Source organism: Leopardus geoffroyi, chromosome D1, assembly GCF_018350155.1.
Source record: "Leopardus geoffroyi isolate Oge1 chromosome D1, O.geoffroyi_Oge1_pat1.0, whole genome shotgun sequence".
In the NCBI taxonomy this organism is placed as follows: domain Eukaryota; kingdom Metazoa; phylum Chordata; class Mammalia; order Carnivora; family Felidae; genus Leopardus; species Leopardus geoffroyi.
This window is the reverse complement of record NC_059329.1, coordinates 63,778,263-63,805,752: the sequence shown is the minus strand read 5'-3', so window position 1 is coordinate 63,805,752 and position 27,490 is coordinate 63,778,263. Positions and strand designations below refer to the sequence as shown.

General features: G+C 39.7%; 1 protein-coding gene across 3 annotated transcripts in view; it reads left to right on the top strand.

Annotated features, from left to right (window-relative positions):
* Nucleotides 1–15,411, top strand: part of LOC123601307 (interferon-induced very large GTPase 1-like) — a 66,760-nt gene extending 51,349 nt beyond the window's left edge. For 2 of the 3 annotated variants that reach the window (XM_045484348.1, XM_045484349.1), the window contains exon 2: nucleotides 6,327–15,411. In XM_045484348.1, coding sequence (XP_045340304.1) covers nucleotides 6,329–13,624 — 7,296 coding nt within the window. In that variant the 5' untranslated portion in view covers nucleotides 6,327–6,328 and the 3' untranslated portion in view covers nucleotides 13,625–15,411. Of the gene's footprint in view, nucleotides 1–3,832; nucleotides 4,826–6,326 lie in introns of those variants that run through there. The other variant, XM_045484350.1, reaches the window with a different exon arrangement.
* Nucleotides 15,412–27,490: the final 12,079 nt, after the last annotated feature.

The window sequence follows — 27,490 nt, the reverse complement described above, 5'->3', positions numbered from 1 at the left end:
CACCCCAAACCCAGCAGAAGAAGAGAAATAATAAAGATCAGAGCAGAAATAAACAATATAGAGTCTAAAAAAACTGTAGAGCAGATCAACGAAACCAAGAGTTGGTTTTTTGAAAAAATAAACAAAATTGACAAACCTCTAGCCAGGCTTCTCAAAAAGAAAAGGGAGATGACCCAAATAGATAAAATCATGAATGAAAATGGAATTATTACAACCAATCCCTCAGAGATACAAACAATTATCAGGGAATACTATGAAAAATTATATGCCAACAAACTGGACAACCTGGAAGAAATGGACAAATTCCTGAACACCCACACTCTTCCAAAACTCAATCAGGAGGAAATAGAAAGCTTGAACAGACCCATAACCAGCGAAGAAATTGAATCGGTTATCAAAAATCTCCCAACAAATAAGAGTCCAGGACCAGATGGCTTCCCAGGGGAGTTCTACCAGACGTTTAAAGCAGAGATAATACCTATCCTTCTCAAGCTATTCCAAGAAATAGAAAGGGAAGGAAAACTTCCAGACTCATTCTATGAAGCCAGTATTACTTTGATTCCTAAACCAGACAGAGACCCAGTAAAAAAAGAGAACTACCGGCCAATATCCCTGATGAATATGGATGCAAAAATTCTCAATAAGATACTAGCAAATCAAATTCAACGGCATATAAAAAGAATTATTCACCATGATCAAGTAGGATTCATTCCTGGGATGCAGGGCTGGTTCAACATTCGCAAATCAATCAACGTGATATATCACATTAACAAAATAAAAGAGAAGAACCATATGATCCTGTCAATCGATGCAGAAAAGGCCATTGACAAAATCCAGCACCCTTTCTTAATAAAAACCCTTGAGAAAGTCGGGATAGAAGGAACATACGTAAAGATCATAAAAGCCATTTATGAAAAGCCCACAGCTAACATCATCCTCAACGGGGAAAAACTGAGAGCTTTTTCCCTGAGATCAGGAACACGACAGGGATGCCCACTCTCACCGCTGTTGTTTAACATAGTGCTGGAAGTTCTAGCATCAGCAATCAGACAACAAAAGGAAATCAAAGGCATCAAAATTGGCAAAGATGAAGTCAAGCTTTCGCTTTTTGCAGATGACATGATATTATACATGGAAAATCCGATAGACTCCACCAAAAGTCTGCTAGAACTGATACATGAATTCAGCAAAGTTGCAGGATACAAAATCAATGTACAGAAATCAGTTGCATTCTTATACACTAACAATGAAGCAAAAGAAAGACAAATAAAGAAACTGATCCCATTCACAATTGCACCAAGAAGCATAAAATACCTAGGAATAAATCTAACCAAAGATGTAAAGGATCTGTATGCTGAAAACTATAGAAAGCTTATGAAGGTAATTGAAGAAGATTTAAAGAAATGGAAAGACATTCCCTGCTCATGGATTGGAAAAATAAATATTGTCAAAATGTCAATACTACCCAAAGCTATCTACACATTCAATGCAATCCCAATCAAAATTGCACCAGCATTCTTCTTGAAACTAGAACAAGCAATCCTAAAATTCATATGGAACCACAAAAGGCCCCGAATAGCCAAAGGAATTTTGAAGAAGAAGACCAAAGCAGGAGGCATCACAATCCCAGACTTTAGCCTCTACTACAAAGCTGTCATCATCAAGACAGCATGGTATTAGCACAAAAACAGACACATAGACCAATGGAATAGAATAGAAACCCCAGAACTAGACCCACAAACGTATGGCCAACTCATCTTTGACAAAGCAGGAAAGAACATCCAATGGAAAAAAGACAGCCTCTTTAACAAATGGTGCTGGGAGAACTAGACAGCAACATGCAGAAGGTTGAAACTAGACCACTTTCTCACACCATTCACAAAAATAAACTCAAAATGGATAAAGGACCTGAATGTGAGACAGGAAACCATCAAAACCTTAGAGGAGAAAGCAGGAAAAGACCTCTCTGACCTCAGCCGTAGCAATCTCTTACTCGACACATCCCCAAAGGCAAGGGAATTAAAAGCAAAAGTGAATTACTGGGACCTTATGAAGATAAAAAGCTTCTGCACAGCAAAGGAAACAACCAACAAAACTAAAAGGCAACCAACGGAATGGGAAAAGATATTTGCAAATGACATATCGGACAAAGGGCTAGTATCCAAAATCTATAAAGAGCTCACCAAACTCCAACCCAAAAAACAAATAATCCAGTGAAGAAGTGGGCAGAAAACATGAATAGACACTTCTCTAAAGAAGACATCCAGATGGCCAACAGGCACATGAAAAGATGTTCAACGTCGCTCCTTATCAGGGAAATACAAATCAAAACCACACTCAGATATCACCTCATGCCAGTCAGAGTAGCCAAAATGAACAAATCAGGAGACTATAGATGCTGGAGAGGATGTGGAGAAACGGGAACCCTCTTGCACTGTTGGTGGGAATGCAAATTGGTGCAGCCGCTCTGGAAAACAGTGTGGAGGTTCCTCAGAAAATTAAAAATAGACCTACCCTATGACCCAGCAATAGCACTGCTAGGAATTTATCCAAGGGATACAGGAGTACTGATGCATAGGGGCACTTGTACCCCAATGTTTATAGCAGCACTCTCAACAATAGCCAAATTATGGAAAGAGCCTAAATGTCCATCAACTGATGAATGGATAAAGAAATTGTGGTTTATATACACAATGGAATACTATGTGGCAATGAGAAAGAATGAAATATGGCCTTTTGTAGCAACGTGGATGGAACTGGAGAGTGTGATGCTAAGTGAAATAAGCCATACAGAGAAAGACAGATACCATATGGTTTCACTCTTATGTGGATCCTGAGAAACTTAACAGGAACCCATGGGGGAGGGGGAGGAAAAAAGAAAAAAAAAAAAAAAGAAAAAAAAAAAAAAAGAGGTTAGAGTGGGAGACAGCCAAAGCATAAGAGACTGTTAAAAACTGAGAACAAACTGAGGGTTGATGGGGGGTGGGAGGGAGGAGAGGGTGGGTGATGTGTATTGAGGAGGGCACCTTTTGGGATGAGCACTGGGTGTTGTATGGAAACCAATTTGACAATAAATTTCATATAATAAATAAATAAATAAATAAATAAATAAATAAATAAAAGAAAAAAAAAGAAAAAAATAAATAAAATGAAGTTGGAATTAAAAAAAGAAAAAGAAAATGTGGTATATATATACAACGGAATATTACTCAACCATAAAAACGAATGAAATCTTGCCAATTGCAAGGATGGTGATGTAACTAGAGAATATAATGCTAAGTAAAATAAGTCAGAGAAAGACAAATACCATATGATTTCATTCATATGTGGAATTTAAGAAACAAAACAAAGGAGCATAGAGCAAAAAGGAGAGAGAGGCAAACAAAGAAACAGATTCTTAATTATAGAGAACAAACTGATGGCCATCAGAGAAGATGGGTGTGGGGATGGGTTAAATAGTTGATGGTGATTAAGTAGTTCACTTGTTGGGATGAGCACCAGGTGATGTATGTAAGTGTTGAATCACTAAATTGTACATCTGAAACTAATATTACACTGTATAATAACTGAAATTTAAATAAGAATTTAAAAAATAAAATTGAGGGGAAAATAAATAAAAATAATATTGAATGTTTATTACTCATCTGTTTCTTAATCTTATAAATTACAGCTTATAACTTTATTAATTTCAGTAATTTGTAGATTCTTTTGGCTTTTCTATATAAACAATTATATCATTTTTCAAATAAACACAATATTTTATTTAAAAAATTATAATAAAATAAGATAAAAATTGTTCAGCTCCAGAATTTCTGCTTGTTTCTTTTTTATGATCTAGTATCTTTGGTAAGTGTCATTTTATTTACGTATCTCCCCCTGATTTCCTTAAATAGTCTTTCTGAGTTTTTGTAGCTCACTGATTTTCTTCAAAACAGGTATTTCAAATCCTTTATGAGGAAGGTCACAAAATTCCATGCCTCTGAACTAGGTTATTGAGAATTATTATCTTTTGTTAATGACATGTTAATGACATTTTTCATGTCCTTGTAGTTTTGCTGCTTTGCATCCGAAGTTGGAAGACGCCTCCTTAAATCTTTACTAGTTCCCTTCAGTCAGAGTATTCTGTGTATTGGTACCATTATATCTGGGGTTTTCTCTACCTTTGTATGGATACAACTGCTCCATTATTCTTGCTCTCTCTTGTGGCAGAATTCTTAACCTTTTAGGTCTTGTCTGGTTGTACAATTCAGCAGATTGGCTACTGGAAACTTCTCTTTTGTTTTCCAGAAGGTGGTGCTATGGCTCAACTGTATGGTTTCTCTCTTCCTCACAAATCCTGATCTGTTTTGCTAACAGCACTCTAACAGACTAGCTCTCACCACTGAACTCAGGAGCATGCACAGAAAGTCAGCCACAATGGGAGGTGGGGTGTATTTGTCAGCTTAGCACTTGGTCATTGAGGGTGCCCGTGCACCTGGTGGGGAGATCCTTGGGTGAGGTTCTCCCAAGAGGCTCATGGGGGGGACTTCCTGCTGAAATCTTGAGTGTAATCAACAGGGACCATGTCCCTTTAAAGTCCTTTGATGCTCTTCTTTCCCAATCTCTTCTCCCTTCTCCCAGGCCTGACTTGATACTCTGGGATGAATACCCAGAAATGGATTTCTCCAGCCATGTCCCACACAATTGGGAGTAGATGGGCTATCTACTATCCTTTAGCCCCACTGGAGAGGTCACTGCCAATGGACAGTTCCAGTCCACCAATGTCAGCAAATCTGTGCAGGAATCTCCCATCAAGAGGGCTGGATTTCTGCAAATTCTTTCATCTGTGTGTATCTGCCCAGGACAGCACACTCCAGGGTTTTTTCTGAATGTGGCCAGGGGGCTGGGGCAGACTTGCTGGTTATGCTGGTTCCATGGCCCATACTGAGGTCTTCTGCCTATTACCGAATTCACAGGAGGATGAGACTACTCCCATGTCCCTTGGCCTATGGTGCTGTATCTCACAACTCCCACTGAGGCACTTTTGTTCACAGATGGATGTCTAATAAGTTGTTTTAATTTTTTTTTTCAACATTTATTTTTGGGACAGAGAGAGACAGAGCATGAACGGGGGAGGGGCAGAGACAGAGGGAGACACAGAATCGGAAACAGGCTCCAGGCTCTGAGCCATCAGCCCAGAGCCTGACGCGAGGCTCGAACTCACGGACCGTGAGATCGTGACCTGGCTGAAGTCAGACGCTTAACCGACTGTGCCACCCAGGCGCCCCTAATAAGTTGTTTTAAAAGGAAGCCAAAAAAGAGGAACATCTTATACCACCATGATGCTGATATCTGCAAGTGAGTTAAAGGACAGGACAGTAAATAAATATCATAAAATGGCCTAAGAAGAAGTGACAGAAAGACAGGAAAGAAACCACTCAATACAGGTTTGACAGAAACTTAAGAGAGGAAATATAATTGGTGGTGCCACTCTTGTTTTTTGTTTGCTATTGAATAATTTGTTTTAATTTTTTTCTTTTTGTTTTCAAGTTTTTATTTAAATTCAAGTTAGTTAAGATACAGTGTAATATTAGTTTCAGGTATAGAATTTAGTGATTCATCACTTACATACAACACCCAGTGCTCATCACAGCAAGTGGTCTCCTTAATCTCCATCACCCATTTAACCCTTCCCTCTACCCACCTCCCCTCCAGTAATTCTGTTTGTTCTCTGTAGTTAAGAGTCTGTTTCGTGGTTTGCCTGTCTTTTTTTCCCCTAAGTCCATCTGTTTTGTTTCTTAAATTCCCATATGAATGAAATCATATGGTATTTGTCCTTCTCTAACTTATTTCGCTTAGCATAATACTCTAACTCCAACCACATCATTGCAAATGGCAAGATTCCATCTTTTTTTCTTTTTCTTTTCTTTTTTTTTTTTTTTTTTTTTTTGGCCACTCTTGGTTTTAAAACAAACATCAGGCTATCAAACTCATGCATGTTTCCAAACTCCAACCTTCAGCTTAATGCTTTCCATGCAATCAATTCTGTGTAATAGGAAATGCCAAAAGCCAGGCTTCAAGGTGCAACTCACCCTGGTAACTAAAAGGCAATCCATGTTGAGAACACCCACAAGGATGTCTTGCCAAAGGAAGAAGAAGAAGAAGAAGAAGAAGAAGAAGAAGAAGAAGAAGAAGAAGAAGTTGTTTTAATAAAATATATTCATTGGAACAATGAAAGGAGGAAATGAGAAAGCCTTGGAGACTTGCATCTTTAGTACATTCACCCTTTGGCTATGTGACTTCTAAGGTCATAACACAGGCTAACTGAGTGTCTTTTCTTCCCACAGCCATGGCCACAGCAAAGTCCACCCCTGATGAGCCCCTGCTCAGAGGCAAAAGAACACATGATCTCCAGGAGATGTTGACAGAAGTAGGACTGGCACTCGAGTACTGGTTGCCCAAGTTGCAGGAACACCTAGGTGTGACTTGTGCCAAGGCCTTACAACACCTGGAAGAAAAAGACCTCCAGAAGCTGAAATCTCAAGCACGACATTCCTGGGAGAAAAAAGCCCTGGAGATGCTTCTTAACATGTCACACTCAAATAGTCTTTCAGAGTTACAGGAGTCTCAGCTGGAGATGATAAAGAAAATGCAGAAGCATGCAGAGCAGACACTGCAAGAGCTAAGAGACTTGCTGTCAGAAGGGAGGCAGCAAGAGGAAGAAGCAGTGAGGAAAAAACAGGCAGAGCTGAGGCAGGCAATGGGGATCCCTGAAGAATACTGGCCACCTCCCCAAAAGTCCCTACAAGAAGTCATGGAAAACATTCAGAAACAACTCAACCTCATGGAGGAGACATTGTCTCACAGGCAGAACCTCCCAGATGGAGATCTGGTGAGATGGGCATCTGGAGGGTTGGCTCTGCAGGGAATTTACAAAACTAGCGATGAAAGGGGTTTGATAGAGAAGAGAGAGGAGCTACTCAGTGTCCCAAAGAACTTCTCACTCTTTGGCCCTGAGCAGGGCACACGGATGGAAACAAGAGAATTTACATCTTCTCAAGCAGAATCCACATTCACCCAGACTATAGAGAAGCTGGGCTTCAGTGCAACTGCCTCAGCCAAAGGTAAAGGTTGGGGATTTAGCCTGAAAGCTAGTGTACATCACAGCATACATTCAGAATCTAAGAAAACCCAACAATCACATTCTGAGCACTCTTATTTTTGCTCAACCAAGTTCAGCTACATCCCGCTGGCTTCCTGCCACTTTCCCACTGATCAGCTCCAGTTATCCAAGGCTGCTCTCCAGGAATTAAAATGCATTGAAGACCTTCTGGGTCAGTCTGCAGGCTCAGACAGACTCCCTTTGCTAAAGTCCAGGAGTGAAGCCTTCTTCCACAGGTTTGGCTCTCATGCTAACCAGGGCCCTCTGCACTTGGGAGGAATCTACTGGTGGAAAGCCATTTCAGAGGGTTTCCAAAGTGAACAGCTGGCAGAAGTGAAACAGCAGTCAGCCAAGGCCCTGGATATTTACATAAGGGGCAGCTACAGTGGCTTTGGAATTCAAGTTGCTACAGACGTGGCTGTGACAGACTCTCATTCAAAAGAAGACTCTCAGAGGACAAGCTCCAAAAATCTCCAAACCAAAATCCAATTATCTGTGGCCCAGACAGGTGGCCCACCAGAAGCAAATGACCTTTTCCAGTGGAAAGCTGGCCTAGTTGCCAGTAATCGAACCTGGTGTGTCATTGACCGGGGAATTCAACTGGTGCCCGTCTGGGACATCATCCTCTCCAGCCACAGAAGTGATTTTAAAGATCCTCTTCAGGTAGCTATGTGCCTGAAAGACAGCTACACTGCTCTGACTGGCCTCACTACCCAGATCCAGAGTGGAGAAGAATTACTCAGTGTTGTGAAGAAGGCCAGGGTTTTCCTAGAGGATGTGAAATCCTGGGAGGTATCTGACCCTGAAGAGCAGCTTAAAAAACTGATAAGTTTCATGCAAATGTTGAGTCAAAAACTAAAAAGTTATGACACTTGGATTAACATATGCCTGACAGATAGGGATCTGCAGAATTTTCTGGTAAACACTGTCAACTTTTGCAAAAGGTATTCCATTTATGAAACAAAATTTATTAAATCTCAGTTGCGCAGCCTTTTGGATCCTCACATCTATAGCGTGACAAACTTTCCTGAGGCTCATTCCATCATGCAGTGGATCTTCAGGTCAGAGTCAGAGCAGGAGTATATCAAAATCTCCCAATTTTCTGAATTAATTAAAATCTTTCAAAAAACCAAAAATGACTTCATGGAAGTGAAGATTAAGTCCGAGTCCCCAGAAATAGTGGAGGAAGCACAAAGAAAGGCCACGTATGAGGTCAGCCTGTCTCTTCGATGCTTCTTGAATTACCTCCAAGAGACAGAGCAGCCAGACATACAGCTCTTGCTACTTTCCATTGCAACTGGCGTGGGTTACCACATGGTAAACAAGACTTTTCAGTATCTCCTGGGGTGTGATGAGTTAGACTTTCTAGTGCATGAAATGCAAACTGCCCAAGATAAATACCAGGAGCTCAAAACTATTTGCAGCCACAGGGCTCAGGCATTCCTGGTGCTCACAGGTCTGACAGCCACTGTTGGAGTTACAGCTGTTTCTCCAAAGGAGAAAACACAACGTTTGACATTTATAAGACAGTACATGGGACAATCATTGACTAAAGAAGTTGTAGATGTCCTCACCAAACCTGGAGCAGATCATGATTGGGTAAACCTAGAGAAAGACTTGAGTCTGCTCATTGATGGGAATTATGAAGCCACCACCCCTTCATTGCAAATGGATGAAGTGAGAAAACATCTGCAAAGTATCTTCCATGAAAAGGAACTGCCTCATGAACCACATGATAATGAAAACAACAAATGGGAGGCCACAGAAAATGGAGCTTTCTTAGAATTGCTCCAGCGTCTAGGCCTAGAACACTACTACCCAAAGAGGATGAGCAGAGCTAATTTCCATCTGATCTACAAGAATTCTGTGTACAACACCCAGCCCAGCTCTGAACGGGAGCTTCCCTTCTACTTCCTACAGAAGCTACTGATGTTGGATTATGGGCTGAGATATCTGGTCTTCAAAGATGATGGAAACACAGAGAATCAAGTCTATCTAAGTGCCTCAAAACAGAAAAATGAGGTTTTTGATCCATATGATGATTTTTTTGAAGACAATGATAGTCCCACTAATCCTTCAGATACTAATTCCAGACCCCATATTCACCCTATGGATATTCAGATGGCAATTCTTCACTGTGCTGATGATTTTGCTAGACAATATATTCTGGCCAAACTTTCCATTTGCCAGTTTGCCCTCCCTCTTCTTATACCTAATCCTTGCAATTCTCAAATTGAATTCTCTCTTTGGTCTCTCAGTCAAATTAGGAGAAGCTGGCAGCAAGCAAGGAAATCAACAAAAGACTCAGCAAAGAATAATTACAAGAATCAGCAAATGTGTCGTGTCTCTACCCCCATTGTGTCCTTTGTTAGGGTTGGAAATGGCTTCTCCGCTTCCAAATCTCAGATTATGAACTGTATTCTCAGTAAACGTAAACATGATATCTTTTTTCATCGCCATTGCAGAGGGAGTAGCAAAGACTGTCTCTTGATGGGGGGTGTAGTGGAAATCTGCTGGTTCTGTCCTGGGGGTGAAGATGAGGACAGATTTGACAACTGTCTGACCTTCACCAATCTGCATGGAGATGCCAAGGAACATGAGAAGCAACTCACCTTCCTGCAGGAGATCTCTTCTCTCATTGTAGTCCTCATGGCAACTTCTGATGGCAATCAAGAAAACCGAAAAATTATCCGTGGCCTGTGTGAGCTATCCAAACCTTTGATCTGTCTGCTTGATGACAAAGAAAAAACCACAGTCAATAATTCTGGCCAAAAAGTGAGAATTGGGATCAGGAACAGAAATGAGGCAGAATTAACAGAGGAGCTCAAAACTACAATCAGACATTTGCTAGAGCTCTCTGACACTACTTTTAGCTTAGAGGACTGTGCCCAGATTGCTCGTAAGCAAGGATTCCTTATTGATGAAGACCAGAGAGACTGCAAGGAAGCCAAAGAAAAGGCAGAGGTTCTCATGGCCCTATTAGGAGAAATGCAGATATCTCAGATGAAGGAAAACTTACTACCCCTTCAGGGACACCTGTGGCATCTTTGGTGTAAAAAGGACAAAGAACTCTATCATCTGAGAGAAAAGGGAAATCGGAGCATTGAACAACACAAGAGTGAGATTGAGGCAGAAAAACAAATAATACGGCAGCAACAATTGACCAGAGCCTTTCCTCTCAATGAGTTAATGCAATCTGTCCTTGAAATTATCCAAAACCATTCAGAAACTCATACCAAACTCTACTTTTTACAATGGCTGAGTGTGTCTTTGGACAACCTGACTGCAGGACACTTGGAAAAACTGAATGAAAAGAAAAAGGCTTTGTGGTCACTGGTACAAACAGAAAAGAAAAAAGCACCAAAGAACACCTCCCTGAAACACTGGCAAAATGAGATAGAAGCTATTTCTACAGAGATTAGTGACTGCACCTTGGGAATTGAACAACTTCTCAGAGAAATAGGCCAGATCTATGAAGTTCTGGAAGAAACTTTCTCCACAAAAGATAACCTTTTTCTCTCCCTTCCCCAGATTGCTGCAGATCTAATGATATCTGGTCTTCCCATTGAGCTGATGGATGGGGATGCTTCATATGTGCCTCTAAAGTGGGTAGCAGCTATTTTTGACAAGGTCTCTGAGAAACTTGGAGACAAACGACTGTTTGTTCTCTCTATCCTTGGCCTGCAGAGCTCAGGGAAGTCCACCCTGCTGAATGCCCTTTTTGGGCTGCAGTTCACTGTCAGTGCTGGGAGGTGTACCCGGGGCGCCTACATGCAGCTCCTGAAGGTGGAGGAGACATTCACAGAGGAACTGGGCTTTGACTTTGTGCTTGTTGTGGACACAGAAGGACTTCGGGCCCCAGAACTCAGCAGCAAATCCCAGAATCGTGACAATGAGTTGGCAACCTTTGTTATTGGACTTGGAAACTTGACTCTGATTAACATTTTTGGGGAAAATCCATCAGAAATGCAAGATATTCTACAAATAGTTGTCCAAGCCTTTCTGAGGATGAAACAAGTAAAAATCTCTCCTAGCTGCCTTTTTGTCCATCAGAATGTGGGGGAAGTTACAGCTAAAGACCAAACTATGGAAGGACGAAGGCGGCTAGAGCAGAGATTAGATGAAATGGCAGCAAAAGCAGCTGAACAAGAACAGTATTCAGATGTAACCCGATTTAGTGATGTCATTAAGTTTGATGTCAATACTCATGTCTACTACTTTGCTCACCTCTGGGATGGCAATCCTCCAATGGCCCCTCCCAATCCTCGCTACAGCCACAATGTCCAGGAACTGAAAAGTAGAATTCTTCTCACAGCCAAACAGGAATCTAGGGGAGGCATCATGAAGATATCAGATGTAAAATTCCGAGTCCAAGATTTGTGGAGAGCCCTGGTGAATGAGAACTTTATTTTCAGTTTCAGGAACACACGAGAAGTCATGGCCATGAGCAAACTGGAAACAATGTATAACTACTGGACCTGGGAGCTGAGGAGTCATGTGCTGGGTTTGCAGAACCAGCTAATCAACCAGATTCAGAATGGGAAAATCCAGACATTCAGAAAAAGCACATTTAAGGCGCCAGTCACAGAAAAATATGAAGCCATCAAGCAAGAACTTGAAAAATATTTTAATGAAGATCCAGATAGTGAAATACTGGTTCAGTGGAAAGCAAATTTTGAAAATAAGCTAATGATCCTTACAGAGGCACTTATTTTAGAAAGCCAAAAAAAAGCTGATGAACTTATTAGTTTTAAGAAAAGTCAAGAAAAACTGGACAGCAAAAAGTCAGGTTATGAAAAGGAATTATTAGAAAAAAGCCGAAGGTTGGCTTTAACTGTCAAAGGCACAGAATTGAGTGAGGAAGAGCTACAGGAGAAGTTCAATCAACTTTGGGAAAAATGGGTCTATGCTGTGTCCTCAACTCTCCCTCCAGTCACAGAGCCTAACATTGATGTGGATTCTGAAAACATCCTTTTGGAGTATTTCAAAAAGGAGAGAAATATTGTAGACACACTGAAGGAAAATCCTGGAGAAAAGTTTCAAATCAAATATGACAAACATGTCAAAATGAACATGAAATATTACATAATTACAAGGACATTAGAGGGCTATGATAAAATGTCCATAGATAAGACTACTGACCACATTATTTCAAGATCTACTGAAACTATTAAGAATATTTGGACACAACAGCGTGATTACAATCCAAATTATTTCCATGAAATCCTGAGAATAATAGATGAGGAAGTGAAATCTGCAAACACTGAGGGAAGATACACATTTACAAGTAAATATGAAATTGATTTATCTTTGTGTTTATTCCAAAAAGCATCAGAGACTTTTAAGAAGATGCACAGGGCATTCAAGAGAGCAAATGATCCTGTAAACTATCTGGAAAGTAAGAAAGAGGATTTCTTCATGAGTTTTAAGATATCTTGTCAAGGAGCAACTTCAGTCAAAACATTTGTTGATTTTCTGTGGCACAAACTCACTCCTGCTGTCTCTACCACCATATGGGAACAAATGGTCCTCAAAATTGCTGGGGACATGCGAGCTAACTGCCCAGCATTCAACGGAAACAAGTCTAACCTGGAGAAACATATTCTCATCTCTCTGGCAGAAGAAGAAAATTTTGATAATTACTGGGATTACCTTCATAATTCAGAATCATTTTTTGGGAATTACATTCAAAACCATATTAAAACATATTGTTCAGACAAAGGAAGTGAAAAAATAAAGACTTTTTTAAAAACAACTTTAGATGATATCAAGAATGCCATCCTCTCAGCTATTCATAAATCTACAGTAATAGCCAAAGATAAAAGCAGCACTGTGTCTGGGTGGTTGGATTTGTTCTGTGACCACCTGGGGAGTAATGTGATCTTTCCAAGAAAAGACTTGATAAGCATTGAACACCAAGAGATAAAAGATATCGAGTTTCTCAAAGAAGCTATGAGTGAAGCTTTGGATCCCACAATGAAGAGAGTAGAAGAGAACTATTTGAATATGTCTGAACAAGAAATGGTTCTGGCAGTTCAGAAAATGCTCTCTGAACATCTCTCTGGCTGCTGGAAACAGTGTCCCTGCTGTGGAGCAATTTGTACAAACACAATCCCTAGACATGAAGGAGACCACAGTGTTCCCTTCCACCGTCCTCACGCTGTTAGTGGAGGGTATTTTTACAAAACAGACAATTTTGTCATTGATTGCTGTACTAATTTGGTAGCAAGCGATCTTCTCTTGGTTTTGAGAGATGACTGGAAAGTCCCATATAAGAGCTATCGACAGGCAGGAGGGGAGTATGCCATGTGGAGCATCACCCCAGACTCATCTACCCAGCCATACTGGAAATGGTTTGTCTCTCACTTCAGATTAAAGCTAGAAGAAAAATATCAGAAAAAATTTATAAATAAAGGTAAAATCCCTGATGCATGGGACAATATAAAAAAGCAGGATGTGCTCGATGACTTGAAAAAACAGTAAAACTCAATGAACCCCAATACTCAGACAATCCTAAAATACCTCCTCCTCACAGTAAGAATCCTCATTATTTCCTTTTTTCAAATGAAAAATCTAAAAATCAATCAATTAACATTTCAAGAGTTGAAGATTTCTTGTGAAAAGACTTCATTTTTCATTGCTTCAATTCCTTCTGGCTCAAAAACATATTTCTAAAATATATGAACACATGATAAAATCAAATAAAATCCATTTAAAATATCTACTGTACATTTTAAACTATTATTCAGAATGTTTTTATTTTGAAATATATAATGTTACATAAAGTCTCAGAGAAAGTCATTTTCATAGGAGGAAAACAAAATCATTGCAGACTACTACAAATTTACAAATTTCTATAGAATAAATATATGGATATTTCATACAATATTGACTGGAAGCTACCAATAGCCTTTTTTTCTTTAATCCTCTGAAACTGTGGAAAAAGTTACTAATCCTCAAAACGAAAAACATTCATGGAAAATTCATGATCCCGAAGCACAGCAATATTTAGGCATATTCTGTTCTGGAGAGGAATAAAACAGAGACTTTACCAGAATAAAGTCTGCATCAATTCAAGAAATGTTATCAAGCAAATATAGAAAACAGAAATAAAATAACTGTTCTTCTCATTTAATCCTCACCCTCTTCTTCCCTGGCATCTTGCCTATATATGCGGCGGGGGGGGGGGGGGGGGGGGCGGTTCACAAGATCTTAGGTATTCAAAGCTTGGTGCTATATACAAGTCTGAAATAAACTGGCTTTTGGAACATAATTTATGACCAGCTAACATAATTTATGACCAGCTAAAAAGGGCCATTTTAACCGAAACTGTGGATAAGGTCAAATCTGATTAAGCCATTGATGATTTAAAAAAAAAACAACTATTTCTTTAACAATAAAATATCAACTATTCCTTTAAGAATAAAATATCAAAAACTATATAATTTTTTAGGTTCTAATATTTTAATAAGCAATTCTTTTTATACATTCAGGTATAAGGAAATACTTATCTCCACATTAGGTGATAAGTAACTTTTCATACTGTTTAAGTCATAGGGTCATGATCAGAATAAAAATGACAATCACTCTGAAGCTAATCAAGGACGTGAGAGGGGAAAGAAATAGCCATTCTACAAACCCACACCTTCTAAAACAATGACTTACACTAGGTTCTCAAAGCTGATGATCTAAAGGAATCCTGATACAAAGAAGAAAATTTATGTCGGACATAAAGGCATCCATTGGCTTCTATTTAAGACACGCTATCAACCCCTCCATAGCCAGTAAAAACAAACAGGACAGGGAACCATAGTCAAAGGACTGGAATCTTTAAAGTTAGGAGATAGGAGTAATGACTCTGCTGTTTTATTACTCGAAAAGTTTTCCAGAATACTATCAGTTTCAGGTAAAATGACCCATGTCTCCAAAAGAAATCCTGGAACAGAAAAATTATAAAGGATAAAGGAAACAGGTATTCTTGAACAGCACAATTTTCCTTTTGTTCTCTGGAAAATAATCTCATTAAGAATTGGAAGGACCTACCAATATGATTAAGCTGAAACGGTGATAGAAACAGAATCCCTGCATAGTTCCTGTCTCTCAAATCACTGCATCCTCAAAAACTGCAATGTTCAGTTAACATTTGCTGAATGCTTTTTGTATTTGTTTAATGAATCCAAAATCACCTTTAAGAAGTATTACATATCATATATTAACTTTGATTTTCAAGCCAAAATTGTGTATAAATAAAGAAGATCTTTGACAAATTCCTCAGGCATTTAAGCAGTATGATTATTCAATGAGATTCAGACACTATGCTCAAGAGATCCCAAATAAACTGGCAAGAAGTAAACTGGGATAGAGAAAAGATGACTGTATAGGAATGGAGTTTTCTAGGATAGTAATGGAGAGTGTAATGCTGCCATGAAGGTGGAGTCAGGATTAAAGAGATTATAGTAAGAGATTCTTCCTTGGGAGATTATTAGAGTAAAATAACTTATTGAGAGCAAGGCCTTCATGATGGGATTAGTGCCCTTAGAAGAAGAGACACCAGACAGACCTCTCTCTCCCCATGCCATGAACCAAGGAAAGGCTATGTAAGCCCACAGTGAGAAGGCAGCCATCTGCAAGCCAGGAAGATTGCTTACCACAAATCTAACCAGGTAGCACACTGATCTTAGATGCTCCAGAACTGAGAAATAAATTTCTGTTTTCTAAGATACACAGTCTATGATTATTTTGTTTCAGCAGCCCAAACCAAGACAGTGTGTGTCTAAAAATTCACCCCCTAAAGTTCTGGCAGGCTCCTCCCTTGGACTATAAGAAAAGACACATGAATCATACAATTTTTATTTTTTCCCCTTGCCTCAAAATTGTAATTCCCTTGAATCATTCTAACCCTTTAGTAAGGTGTGGGAGTGTTGTGGTACATGAGTGAACAAGGAAGGGAAGGAAAGTGTGTGTATCACCATTGATATTATCATGATAATTACTAATACTGCTATCTTTGTAGCAGTGGTACCTGTGAGGCCTTGGGCATGTACTTTAACTTCTCTGTGCTCAAGTGCCCTATCTGTAAAATAGTACATTTCTCATGCAGTTGTTGAGAGAAATAAATGAATTGCTGTATATAAAGCATTTAGAACAATGGCATATACATAGTAAGTACCCTATAAGTAATTATTATGTTATACTCCCTCTATCAGGTTCCTTCTTCCTTTGCTTTTGCATAACATTTTATTAGAATCACATTGATAGGTTAAGATAGCCTCATGTGACTAAGGTTCAATGGCAGGAATATTTAACAAGGACTCCTTGGGAAATCATAATAGGAACATAGTAAGTTCTCAATAAATGCGATTATCACTTATAGCTCAAAATGCATCTCAAGATATCAATGTCCTTTGATACTTTATGAGTAGTTACAATGATTTCAAATACTAATCAACCAATCAAAAACTTAGAGGAGTCACTGCCAAAATTGTTTAGCAATGTGAAAATAATATGTCTTAAATTCCTCAGAAGCAGGCCTAAGACATAGACTGACATAAAAGTGACTAATTACAAAACTTATCCCAGTAAAAATGAATAAGGGGAAGCAATGAGGGAAAGGTAATTTAAGGTGAGGGAATAAATAAGTAGGTTTAAGTCAAGCTTTAAGAGTTAGGGAGTGTCAGCTTGCAGTTGTAGTTAAGAACACAAAATCAGAAGTTAGATTGCTTTTACATAGGGCCTCCACAATTTCCTGGCTGTGTGATCTTGAATGAGTTCCTCAACCTGTCTCTGCTTTATTTTCTTCACCTATAAAAGGGTGCCAGCTCACAGAGGTGCGAGGATTACTTGGGACAACGTACATGCCTGGCACAGAGTACACGTTCTAATGATGTTCGGTGGTAGTAGTAGTAGCATTAGCAGCAGCAGCAGCAACAGCAGCATAAGTCACATTAATAGAATTACAGTAATTATTAACATTATTGTTACCATTGCTATTCTACTAAAATGTAGTTATGCCTGTAACTTGTTCTGAACTCTAAGTTCTGAAAAAAGAGGGTCCATGTCTTGCTCATTTCCATATGCTCAGTATCTTGAATGGTACTTACCACAAGTGTAGGTGATAAATAATGACTCTTAAATATAATGGACAAGTTTTCTACATATTGGAGGTGAAGGTGATGACAGGTAGAAGGAAAAGAAAGAAACTGAAGATGGTTCTAATATTTCACACAGTGATAATGCAGCTAAATTAACTAAATAAAGGTCACCAATGGCCTCTGCTTTGTTAAATCCACTTTTTTTTTACTTTCAATAATCTTACTTGATCTACCAACATCATTTTATCACTGTCACCTCCCTGAAACACTTTCTCCACTAGGATTTGAGAATACTGCACCCTTGCTTTTCCTCCTCCAGTCACTCTGCTTTACTGGTTCTTCCTCTACTATTAGAATTCTCAATGCTAGCATACTCTGAGGGCTCAATCTTTGGTCTTCCTTCTATATCTAGACTCTCTCTCCCTCTTAATGTGTCACCTGTCCCCAAGGCATTAAAGAGCACCCATACATTGACGACTCCTAATATATATGTCTCACCAATACCTCTTTCCAAATGTCAAATACTTGCCTATTCAACACCTGCACTTGGAAGTCTTAAAGACATCTCAAGTGTAACATGCTCAAAACTGGATTTTAAATCTCCCCTCACCTGAAACCTGCTCTACCCACAGCCTTCCTCATCTCATTTAAAGGGAAAGTCATTGTGTCAATCCCCCAGGCCAAAAAATACTCTGATTCATCCATAATTCATCTCACCCCTCTCATTCATTGGTAAATCCTGTGGGATCTACTTTCAAAATATATCAAGATCTAACCACTTATCACCACTCCACTGCAAGCACTGAGGCTCAACAGCCTGCTAACAGATTGCCATATCTATAGCCTATTCTCCAGAAGGCAGTCAGAAAGCTTTCTTAAGAATTTATGCTAGATCATTTCAATCTTTTGCTCAAAACCCTGAAATAGCTCCATTTCTCATTCAGTGTGAAAGCCAAAGTCACAAGACTCATCAAGGCTCCTGGTTACTGTTCTGATCTACTCTCCTACTTCTATCCTCTTTGGTCACTCACTCCAACCATACTACTTGCTATTCCTCAAACATTCATTGTTCGGACCTTAGCTGTAGGTCTTACCTCTACCTGAAGGAATATTCTTCCCCCAAATATCCAATGTGAAAACTCCCTTATACTCCCAAATACTTCTAAGTCTTTGCTCGTACTTCATCTTATGAATGAGACCTTTCCTAGACCACCCAATTAATAAAACAGTCTGCACCCCTACCTTACCTCTGGCATCCAGGTCCTTATGTATGACTTTTTTGTTTTTAAACTTACCATCTTCTGGACTCTATCATATACTCATTTGTTATTTCATTTTATTGTCTAGAATATAAGGTCCATAAGAGCAAGAGATCTCTTTTGTTAACTGTGACACCCTTGGCACCTAGCACAATGTATACTTAGTTCGATAAAGGTACACAATAAATATTGCTGAATGGATAAATAAATGAATCAATCTGTTTTAAAATGAACAGAGTTGGGGTGCCTGGGTGGCTCAATCAGTTAAGCGTCTGACTCTTCATTTCGGTTCAGGTCATGATTTTATGGTTTGTGAGTTTGAGCCCCACGTCGGCCTCTGCACTGACAGTGTGGAGCCTGTTTGGGATTCTTGCTCTCCTTCTCTCAGTGCCTCTCTCTCTCTCTCTCTCTCTCTCTCTCTCTCTCTCCTCTCTCCCTCTCTCTCTCTCTCTCAAAATTATAAATAAAACCAAAAAAAATGAACAGATTTGTTTTTTCATGTGATTTCAAATTACTCTCTCAGGCTCTTTGCTTTCAACCTAAAGAACTTCCTTTAGTATTTCTTTAAGATGTGTCTTCTAGCAACAGATTCTCTCATGTTTGTTTACCTGGAAATGTAGTTTGCCTTCATTTATTTAAAGACAGTTTTTCTGGAATAAGATTCTTGATTAATACCTTTTTTTTTTTCTTCTAGCACTTTGAACATACCATCCCACTGCCTCCTGGCCTCCACTGGTTCTGGTGAGAAGTTGACTATTAATCTTATTAGGGTTCCCTTATACAAGATAAGTCCATTTCCTCTTGCTGCCTTCAAAATTTTCTCCTCCTTTTTAGTTTTCAGCATTTGGACATGTAAATTAATATTTATAAATAAATTTGAAAAGTTTTTAGCCATACTTCTTCAAATATTTTTTTGCACACCTCTCTCTCTCTCTCTCCTTTCCTTCTGGTACTTACATTATGTATGTGTTGGCATGCTTAATGTGTCCCACATTTTCCTGAGTTTTGGTTCACATTTCTTCATTCTTTTATTCTCTGTTCTCAGATTATACATACTTGCATAATCTCTATCAGTCTACCTTTAAGTTTGCTAGTTCTTTCTTCTGCTGGTTCATATCTACTGTTGAGCTCCTCTAGTGAATTTTTCATTTCAGCTATATTTGTCCCCCACCTTATCCACAGGGGATACATTCCAAGCCCTCCAGTGGATGCCTGACAACACAAATAGTCCAAATTCTATATATACTATGTTTTCTCAGATACTTACACACCTATGATAGTTTAATTTATAAATTAGGCACAGTAAGAAATTACCAACAATAACTAATAATAAAATAGAACAATTATAATATGTTGTAGTAAAAGTTATGTGAATGTGGTCTCTCTCTCAATATCTTATTATACTGCACTTACCTCCTTCTTCTTCTGATAACGTGAGATGATAAAATGCCAATGTGATGAGATATAGTAAGGTGAATGACATAGACATTGTAATGTAGCACTAGGCTACTACTGACCTTCTTTTGATGTATCAGAAAGAGGATCATCTGCTGCCAGACACAGTTGACCATGGGTAACTGAAACCACAGAAAGCAAAAGCATGGATGGAGGGGAGGGGGTGGATTGTTCTATTGTACTTTTTAAACTCTAGAATTTCCATGGGTTTTTATAATTTCTTTTTATTGATATTCTTTATTTGATGTGACATTGTCATCATACTTTACTTCTCTAATCCTGCTTTTATTTAGTTCTTTGAACATTTTATAATGGCTACTTTGAAGTCTTCTACTCTAATTCTAATATCTGATTGCTCTCATAGGCAGTTTCTGTTGTCTGCCTTTTTTTTTTCTGTTGTATGAGTCATACTTTCCTATTTCTTTTAACATCTTGTAATTTTTTGTTGCCAAGTAGACATTTTAGGTAATATATTATAGCAAGGTGGATATTGGTCCCCTTTATGGGTCTTGTTATTATTTGTGTGCTTAGTGACTGGCTGGACTGTTTTAATGAAGTGGATTCTCTATTCTCCTCCCCCCATTCTGCCTCTTTTGCAGTCTTATGCCTCTGATGTTCTTCCTCAGAGAATGCAGCCAGTGATAAACACAATCACCCTGGGGTGACTGGTTTTAGCAGGATTCTATTTGTCTCTTTCTCTGATCTGTTCAGTTTACCACCACCTTCAATATGACACCCAGCTGGACTCCACTAATTCCTCTCTGATGGTTCCATTCTTTTCAACAGTGCCCTGGGGCATAAGAGGTTTCACAGTCTGCTCCAATAAACTGTGAGCAGGGTTAGTTTTTAAGACCAATCTTTGAGGGTTTTCTCCTGACCCCAGGGTGAGTCTCCCTGTCTCTTTCCCTAATTCTCTTTGGCAAACTACCTGGCCTATAGTTTAGCATGTTACTGTCATAGAGTTATTAGCCTCCCCTTAACTCTTACCACAAAAATCTCCATTGTCTTCAGAAGCACCCTTAGGTCTTAACTTCCCCTCACACCCTTTTAAATAAAGTCAGTTCTTTAGGGGAGAGCTTCAGGGCTCTCTGTTCTTATGAACTGCCTATTCACCTAAAAATCTCTGAGCTACTCCATAGGCACTGAGTAAGGGCAGCAGTCTTCAGTCTTCTTGGCTTGCCCTTCCCAGCATAGAACACATTCCCTACAAGTGAGCTGAGGTCCCAATATATTCAGCCTGCCATCCCTGTGGTAGAACCTCCACACCTATGGGTGGGGCTAGGTGGAAGAAGGGAGCCCCAATTTCTCAGCAGCACTCTCTTACAAATTAGCCTCTACAACTCAAAGTTGGAGGGGATGAAAAATGCTGGCCACCTGCCCCTCCCAGCAAAATACCCTACACCTCTTCACTGGGAGCTGAGGGAAGAGGGAACCCCATCTTCTCATCCACATCTGCTTACAGTGGAAGGAAGAGTGGGTCATGGATCATGCCACAGACTCTTTTGCTGTTCTTACCAACTTTTAATAGAGTTTCCTGAATAAAATTTCCTTCATTTGCTGTATGGCCTTAAGATAATTCCCAGAAACTTATCATTGGTTGATATTTTAAATAAATTTCACCAGCTATACTATTTCACTGAGAAATGGATCCATGAAGTTCCTCACACTGCCATTTTAGAAGCAGACCTCTTCAAACACAGGCAGCAACCTCTTTCACCTCACACGCAGCAACTTCTTACTAGACACATTGCCAGAGGCAAGGGAAACAAAGCAAACATGAACTATTGGGACTTCATCAAGATAAAGTTTCAGCACAGTGAAGGAAACAATCTACAAAATTAAAAAGCAACCTACAGAATGGGAGAAGATATTTGCAATGACATATCTGATAAAGGGTTAGTATCCAAAATCTATAAAGAACTTATCAAACTCAACACTCAAAAAAACACAAAATACCCCATTAAGAAATGGGCAGAAGACATCAATAGACATTTTTCAAAAAAAAAAAATCATACAGGTGGCTAGCAGGCACATGAAAAGATGCCCAACATCACTCATCATCAGGGAAATACAAATGAAAATCATGATGAGACACCACCTCACACCTGTCAGAATGGCTAAAATTAACAACACAGAAAACAACAGGTGTTGGTTAGGATGCGGAGAAGCGGGAACCCTCTTAACACTGTTGGTGGGAATGCAAACTGGTGCGGCCTCCCTGGAAAACAGTATGGAGGGGGGCGCCTGGGTGGCGCAGTCGGTTAAGCGTCCGACTTCAGCCAGGTCACGATCTCGCGGTCCGTGAGTTCGAGCCCCGCGTCAGGCTCTGGGCTGATGGCTCAGAGCCTGGAGCCTGTTTCCGATTCTGTGTCTCCCTCTCTCTCTGCCCCTCCCCCATTCATGCTCTGTCTCTCTCTGTCCCAAAAATAAATAAACATTGAAAAAAAATTAAAAAAAAAAAAAAAAAAAGAAAACAGTATGGAGGTCCCTCAATAAGTTAAAAATGGAACTACCCTACAATCCAGCAGTTGCACTACTACGTATGCAAAAGGACAGGATACAAAACTACAGATTCGAAGGGGTACATGCACCCCAATGTTTACAGCAGCATTATCAACAATAGCCAAACTATGGAAAGAGCCCAAATATCCATTGACTGATGAATGGATAAAGAAAATATGGTATATTGGGGCATCCGGGTGGCTCAGTCGGTTAAGCATCAGACTTTTGATTTCAGTTTAGGTCATGATCCCACTGTCATGAGATCAAGCCCTGTGTTGGGCCTCTGCACTGAACATGGAGCCTGCTTGATATTCTTTCTCTCCCTGCCTCTCTCTCTCTGCCCCTCCCCACACTTGCAAATTCTTTCTCAAAAAAAAAACAACGTTAAAAAATGTGGAATATATATACAGTGAAATACTATTCAGTCATCAAAAACAATGAAATCTTGCCATTTGCAATGATGTGGTTGGAGCTAGAGTATATTATGCTAAGCGAAATACGTCAATCAGAGAAAGACAAATACCTTATGATTTCACTCATATGTGGAATTTAAGAAACACAACAGATGAACAAATGGGAAGTGGGGGGAAAGGAGAGAAGGAAACAAACCATAAGAGACTCTTAACAATAGAGAACAAACTGAGGGTTGATGGAGGGAGGTAAGTGGGGATGGGCTAAATGGGTGATGGGTACTAAGGAGAGCACCCGTTATGATGAGCACTGGGTATTATACATAATGTTGAATCACTAAAATCTACTCCTGAAGGACAGGGCTCCTGGGTGACTCAGTCAGTTAAGCGACCAACTCTTGATATCAGCTCAGGTTATGATCTCACAGTCTGTGAGTTGGAGCCCCATATCAGGCTCCGTGCTGGCAGTGGGGAGCCTGCTTGGGATTCTCTCCTTCTCTCTCTCTCTTTCTCTGTCTCTTCCCCACTCATGCACTCTCTCTCTCTCTCAAAATAAATAAATAAACCTTAAAAAAAATCTATTCCTGAAACTAATATTACACTATATGTTAACTAACTAGAATTTAAATAAAAATTTGAAAAAGAAAAAAAAAGTAGAACTCCTCTAAAATGGTACAGATTTGTGGAATCGTTAAGGAACAGATTTAAGAATGCCATTTAGGAGTACCTGAGTAGCTCAGTCGGTTAAGCATCCAACTTTGGCTCAGGTCATGGGCTTGTGAGTTCGAACCCCCCTTCACCCAGGTCAGGTTCTGAGCTGACAGCTGAGAGCCTGAATCCTGCTTCGGATTCTGTGTCTTCCTCTCTTTCTGCTTGTATCCTCTCTCTCTCTTTCTCTTTCTCTCTCTCTTTCTCTCTCAAAAATAAATAAATGTTAAAAAAAAAAAGAATGCCATTTTTTTAAATATTTATTTTTGAGAGAGAGAGAGAACACATGCCCACACAAGAGGGGGAGGGGCAGAGAAAGAGGGAAAGAGAAAATCCTAAGCAGGCTCCTCACCCAGCACAGAGCCCATGCCGGGCTCCATCTCACCACTTCAAAATCATGACCACGAGATCACAATCTGAGCCAATATCAAGAGTTGGACACTTAACTCACTGAGCCACCTAGGCACCCCTAAAGAATGCCATTTAGAATATGCTGAGTTTGATCCCAACCTGTTAAAGAATTTATGAGTTTTCTATTGACTAACCTGCCTGGTCACCTCCCTGAGCTTCCTTCTTTATTCTCATAAGCTCTCTAGTAATTAATTTTGCTTTCATTTCTGCTCCCGTTATCTTCCATTTGTATTTCCTCTCACCCAATGCCTGACTGCAAAAACAGAAACAAAACAAAACACATATATACCTGCTTCTTATCCAATGTTGCATCCTACTGCTGCCATAGAGATGCACCACTTAGTTCTCCTTCAAAAGAACCTGCTAAAGGACAGCTTCAAGGTGCTACCCTTTTGGATCCACTATGGTGTTCATACCAAAGTCACAAATGGTGTTCAGATGTGGGCTACCCCCAGCCAATGACTGAGCATGATGAGATTATTAGAGCTGGACTGTTCCCACCCACTGCAAAGCTCCTCCAGCAAGCGATCTTTGCTCAGGACCTGAGAGTTTGCCAGAAGTGTGCTGTAATCTGAAACTTTTCCTACCTTATCCTTCTTCCCCCTCTCCTTTACTGATGTTAGACTAGCATTATGATCCCACGGTGCTCACTGATAGACACTTGCTCCCACCACTTTATCCTTCATATGCATGTCTCTCATTAAATCTCTTATATGTCTAATCTTATTTTAGTGTATGTTTCTTGAATAGCTCAAAGTTACAGAGATGGTACTGAAATGGTCCCAGAAATGGGAAATAAAATAGAGTTTAGAAATTGGCTCACTGACCACCCAGCTGACAAGAAGGACCCAACTTGAGTAGAATGTAAAGCACAGTCCCTCACATAAGATGGCAACCAAATTGCTAAATAATTTATCAGTGGCAATTTCATAACATTGTTATCAGTGTGATGATTCAGATATTTGAAAAATATGGAGAGAACACTCCCTATAGGAAAGTGAGGTTGACTGGTTATTAGAAAGTTGTACTGCCACCCTGCAGAGAAATAATGAGAAATTAGGGGTAGTTAACAAATAATTAAAGGCTGTGTATAAGAGTCTAAGGGACTCTTATGCAGCTTACAAAGAAGCCATTGTCCCCTGCAGTGGAAGAATGAGCACATTTAAGATGCAGACTCAGGACTTAACAGTTAGAGTCACAGATATCCAGAGATGTTCAGCCAGGGCAAGTCTGTTTTGCTAAGGTCAGGGCCCTGACTGGGAAAGTCGAGAACCTGGAACCTGGAACCTGGAACATGGGATGGGCTATCTCAGTGGATACCTGCAAGGATTACTGAGATTACATCCCAACAGAGCTACAAGAATTAGTTAGTATGTATTAGCACCATATGATCCTCTCAATAGATGCAGAGAAAGCATTTGACAAAATACAGCATCCTTTCCTGATAAAAACCCTCAAGAAAGTAGGGATAGAAGGATCGTACCTCGAGATCATATAAGCCATATATGTAAGACCCAACCCTAATATCATCCTCAATGGGGAAAAACAGAGAACTTTCCCCCTAAGGTCAGGAACAAGACAGGGAGGTCCACTCTTGCCACTGTTATTCAACATAGTATTGGAAGTCTTAACCTCAGCAATCAGACACACAAAGAAATAAAAGGCATCCAGATCAGCCAGGAGGAAGTCAAACTTTCATTCTTCTCAGATGACATGATACTCTATATGGAAAACCCAAAAGATTCCACCAGAAAACTGCTAGAACTGATTCATGAATTCAGCACAGTTGCAGGATATAAAATCAATGCACAGAAATCGGTTGCATTCCCACACACCAACAATGAAGCAACAGAAAGAGAAATCAAGGAATCAGTCCCATTTACAATTGCACCAAAAACCATTAAATACCTAGGAATAAATCTAACCAAAGAGGTGAAAAATCTAGACACTGAAAACTATATAGAAAGCTTATGAAAGAAATTGAAGAAGACACAAAAACATGGAAAAATATTCCATGCTCCTGGATTGGAAGAACAAATACTGCCCAAAGCAATCTACATATTCAATGCAATACCTATCAAAATAACACCAGTATTCTTCACGGAGCTAGAACAAACAATCCTAAAATTTGTACAGAACCAGAAAAGACCCCAAAAAGCCAAAGCAATCTTGAAAAAGGAAACCAAAGCAGGAGGCATCATAATCCCAGACTTCAAGCTGCATTACAAAGCTGTAATTATCAAGACAGTATGGTATTGGCACAAAAACATTCACATAGACCAACGGAATAGAATAGAAACCCCAGAACTAGACCCACAAACGTATGGCCAACTAATCTTTGGCAAAGCAGGAAAGAACATCCAATGGAAAAAAGACAGTCTCTTTAACAAATGGTGCTGGGAGACCTGGACAGCAACATGCAGAAGGTTGAAACTAGACCACTTTCTCACACCATTCACAAAAATAAACTCAAAATGGATAAAGGGCCTGAATGTGAGACAGGAAACCATCAAAACCCTAGAGGAGAAAGCAGGAAAAGACCTCTCTGACCTCAGCCATAGCAATCTCTTACTTGACACATCCCCAAAGGCAAGGGAATTAAAAGCAAAAATGAACTACTGGGACCTTATGAAGATAAAAAGCTTCTGCACAGCAAAGGAAACAACCAACAAAACTAAAAGGCAACCAACGGAATGGGAAAAGATATTTGCAAATGACATATCGGACAAAGGGCTAGTATCCAAAATCTATAAAGAGCTCACCAAACTCCACACCCAAAAAACAAATAATCCAGTGAAGAAGTGGGCAGAAAACATGAATAGACACTTCTCTAAAGAAGACGTCCAGATGGCCAACAGGCACATGAAAAGATGCTCAACGTCGCTCCTCATCAGGGAAATACAAATCAAAACCACACTCAGATATCACCTCACACAGGTCAGAGTGACCAAAATGAACAAATCAGGAGACTATAGATGCTGGAGAGGATGTGGAGAAACGGGAACCCTCTTGCACTGTTGGTGGGAATGAAAACTGGTGCAGCCACTCTGGAAAACAGTGTGGAGGTTCCCCCCAAAATTAAAAATAGATCTACCCTATGACCCAGCAGTAGCACTGCTAGGAATTTACCCAAGGGATACAGAAGTACTGACGCAGAGGGGCACTTGTACCCCAATGTTTATAGCAGCACTCTCAACAATAACCAAATTATGGAAAGAGCCTAAATGTCCATCAACAGATGAATGGATAAAGAAATTGTGGTTTATAAAAACAATGGAGTACTATGTTGGCAATGAGAAAGAATGAAATATGGCCCTTTGTAGCAACATGGATGGAACTGGAGAGTGTTATGCTAAGTGAAATAAACCATACAGAGAAAGACAGATACCATATGGTTTCACTCTTATGTGGATCCTGAGAAACTTAACAGAAACCCATGGGGGAGGGGAAGGGAAAAAAAAAAGAGGTTAGATTGGGAGAGAGCCAAAGCATAAGAGACTCTTAAAAGCTGAG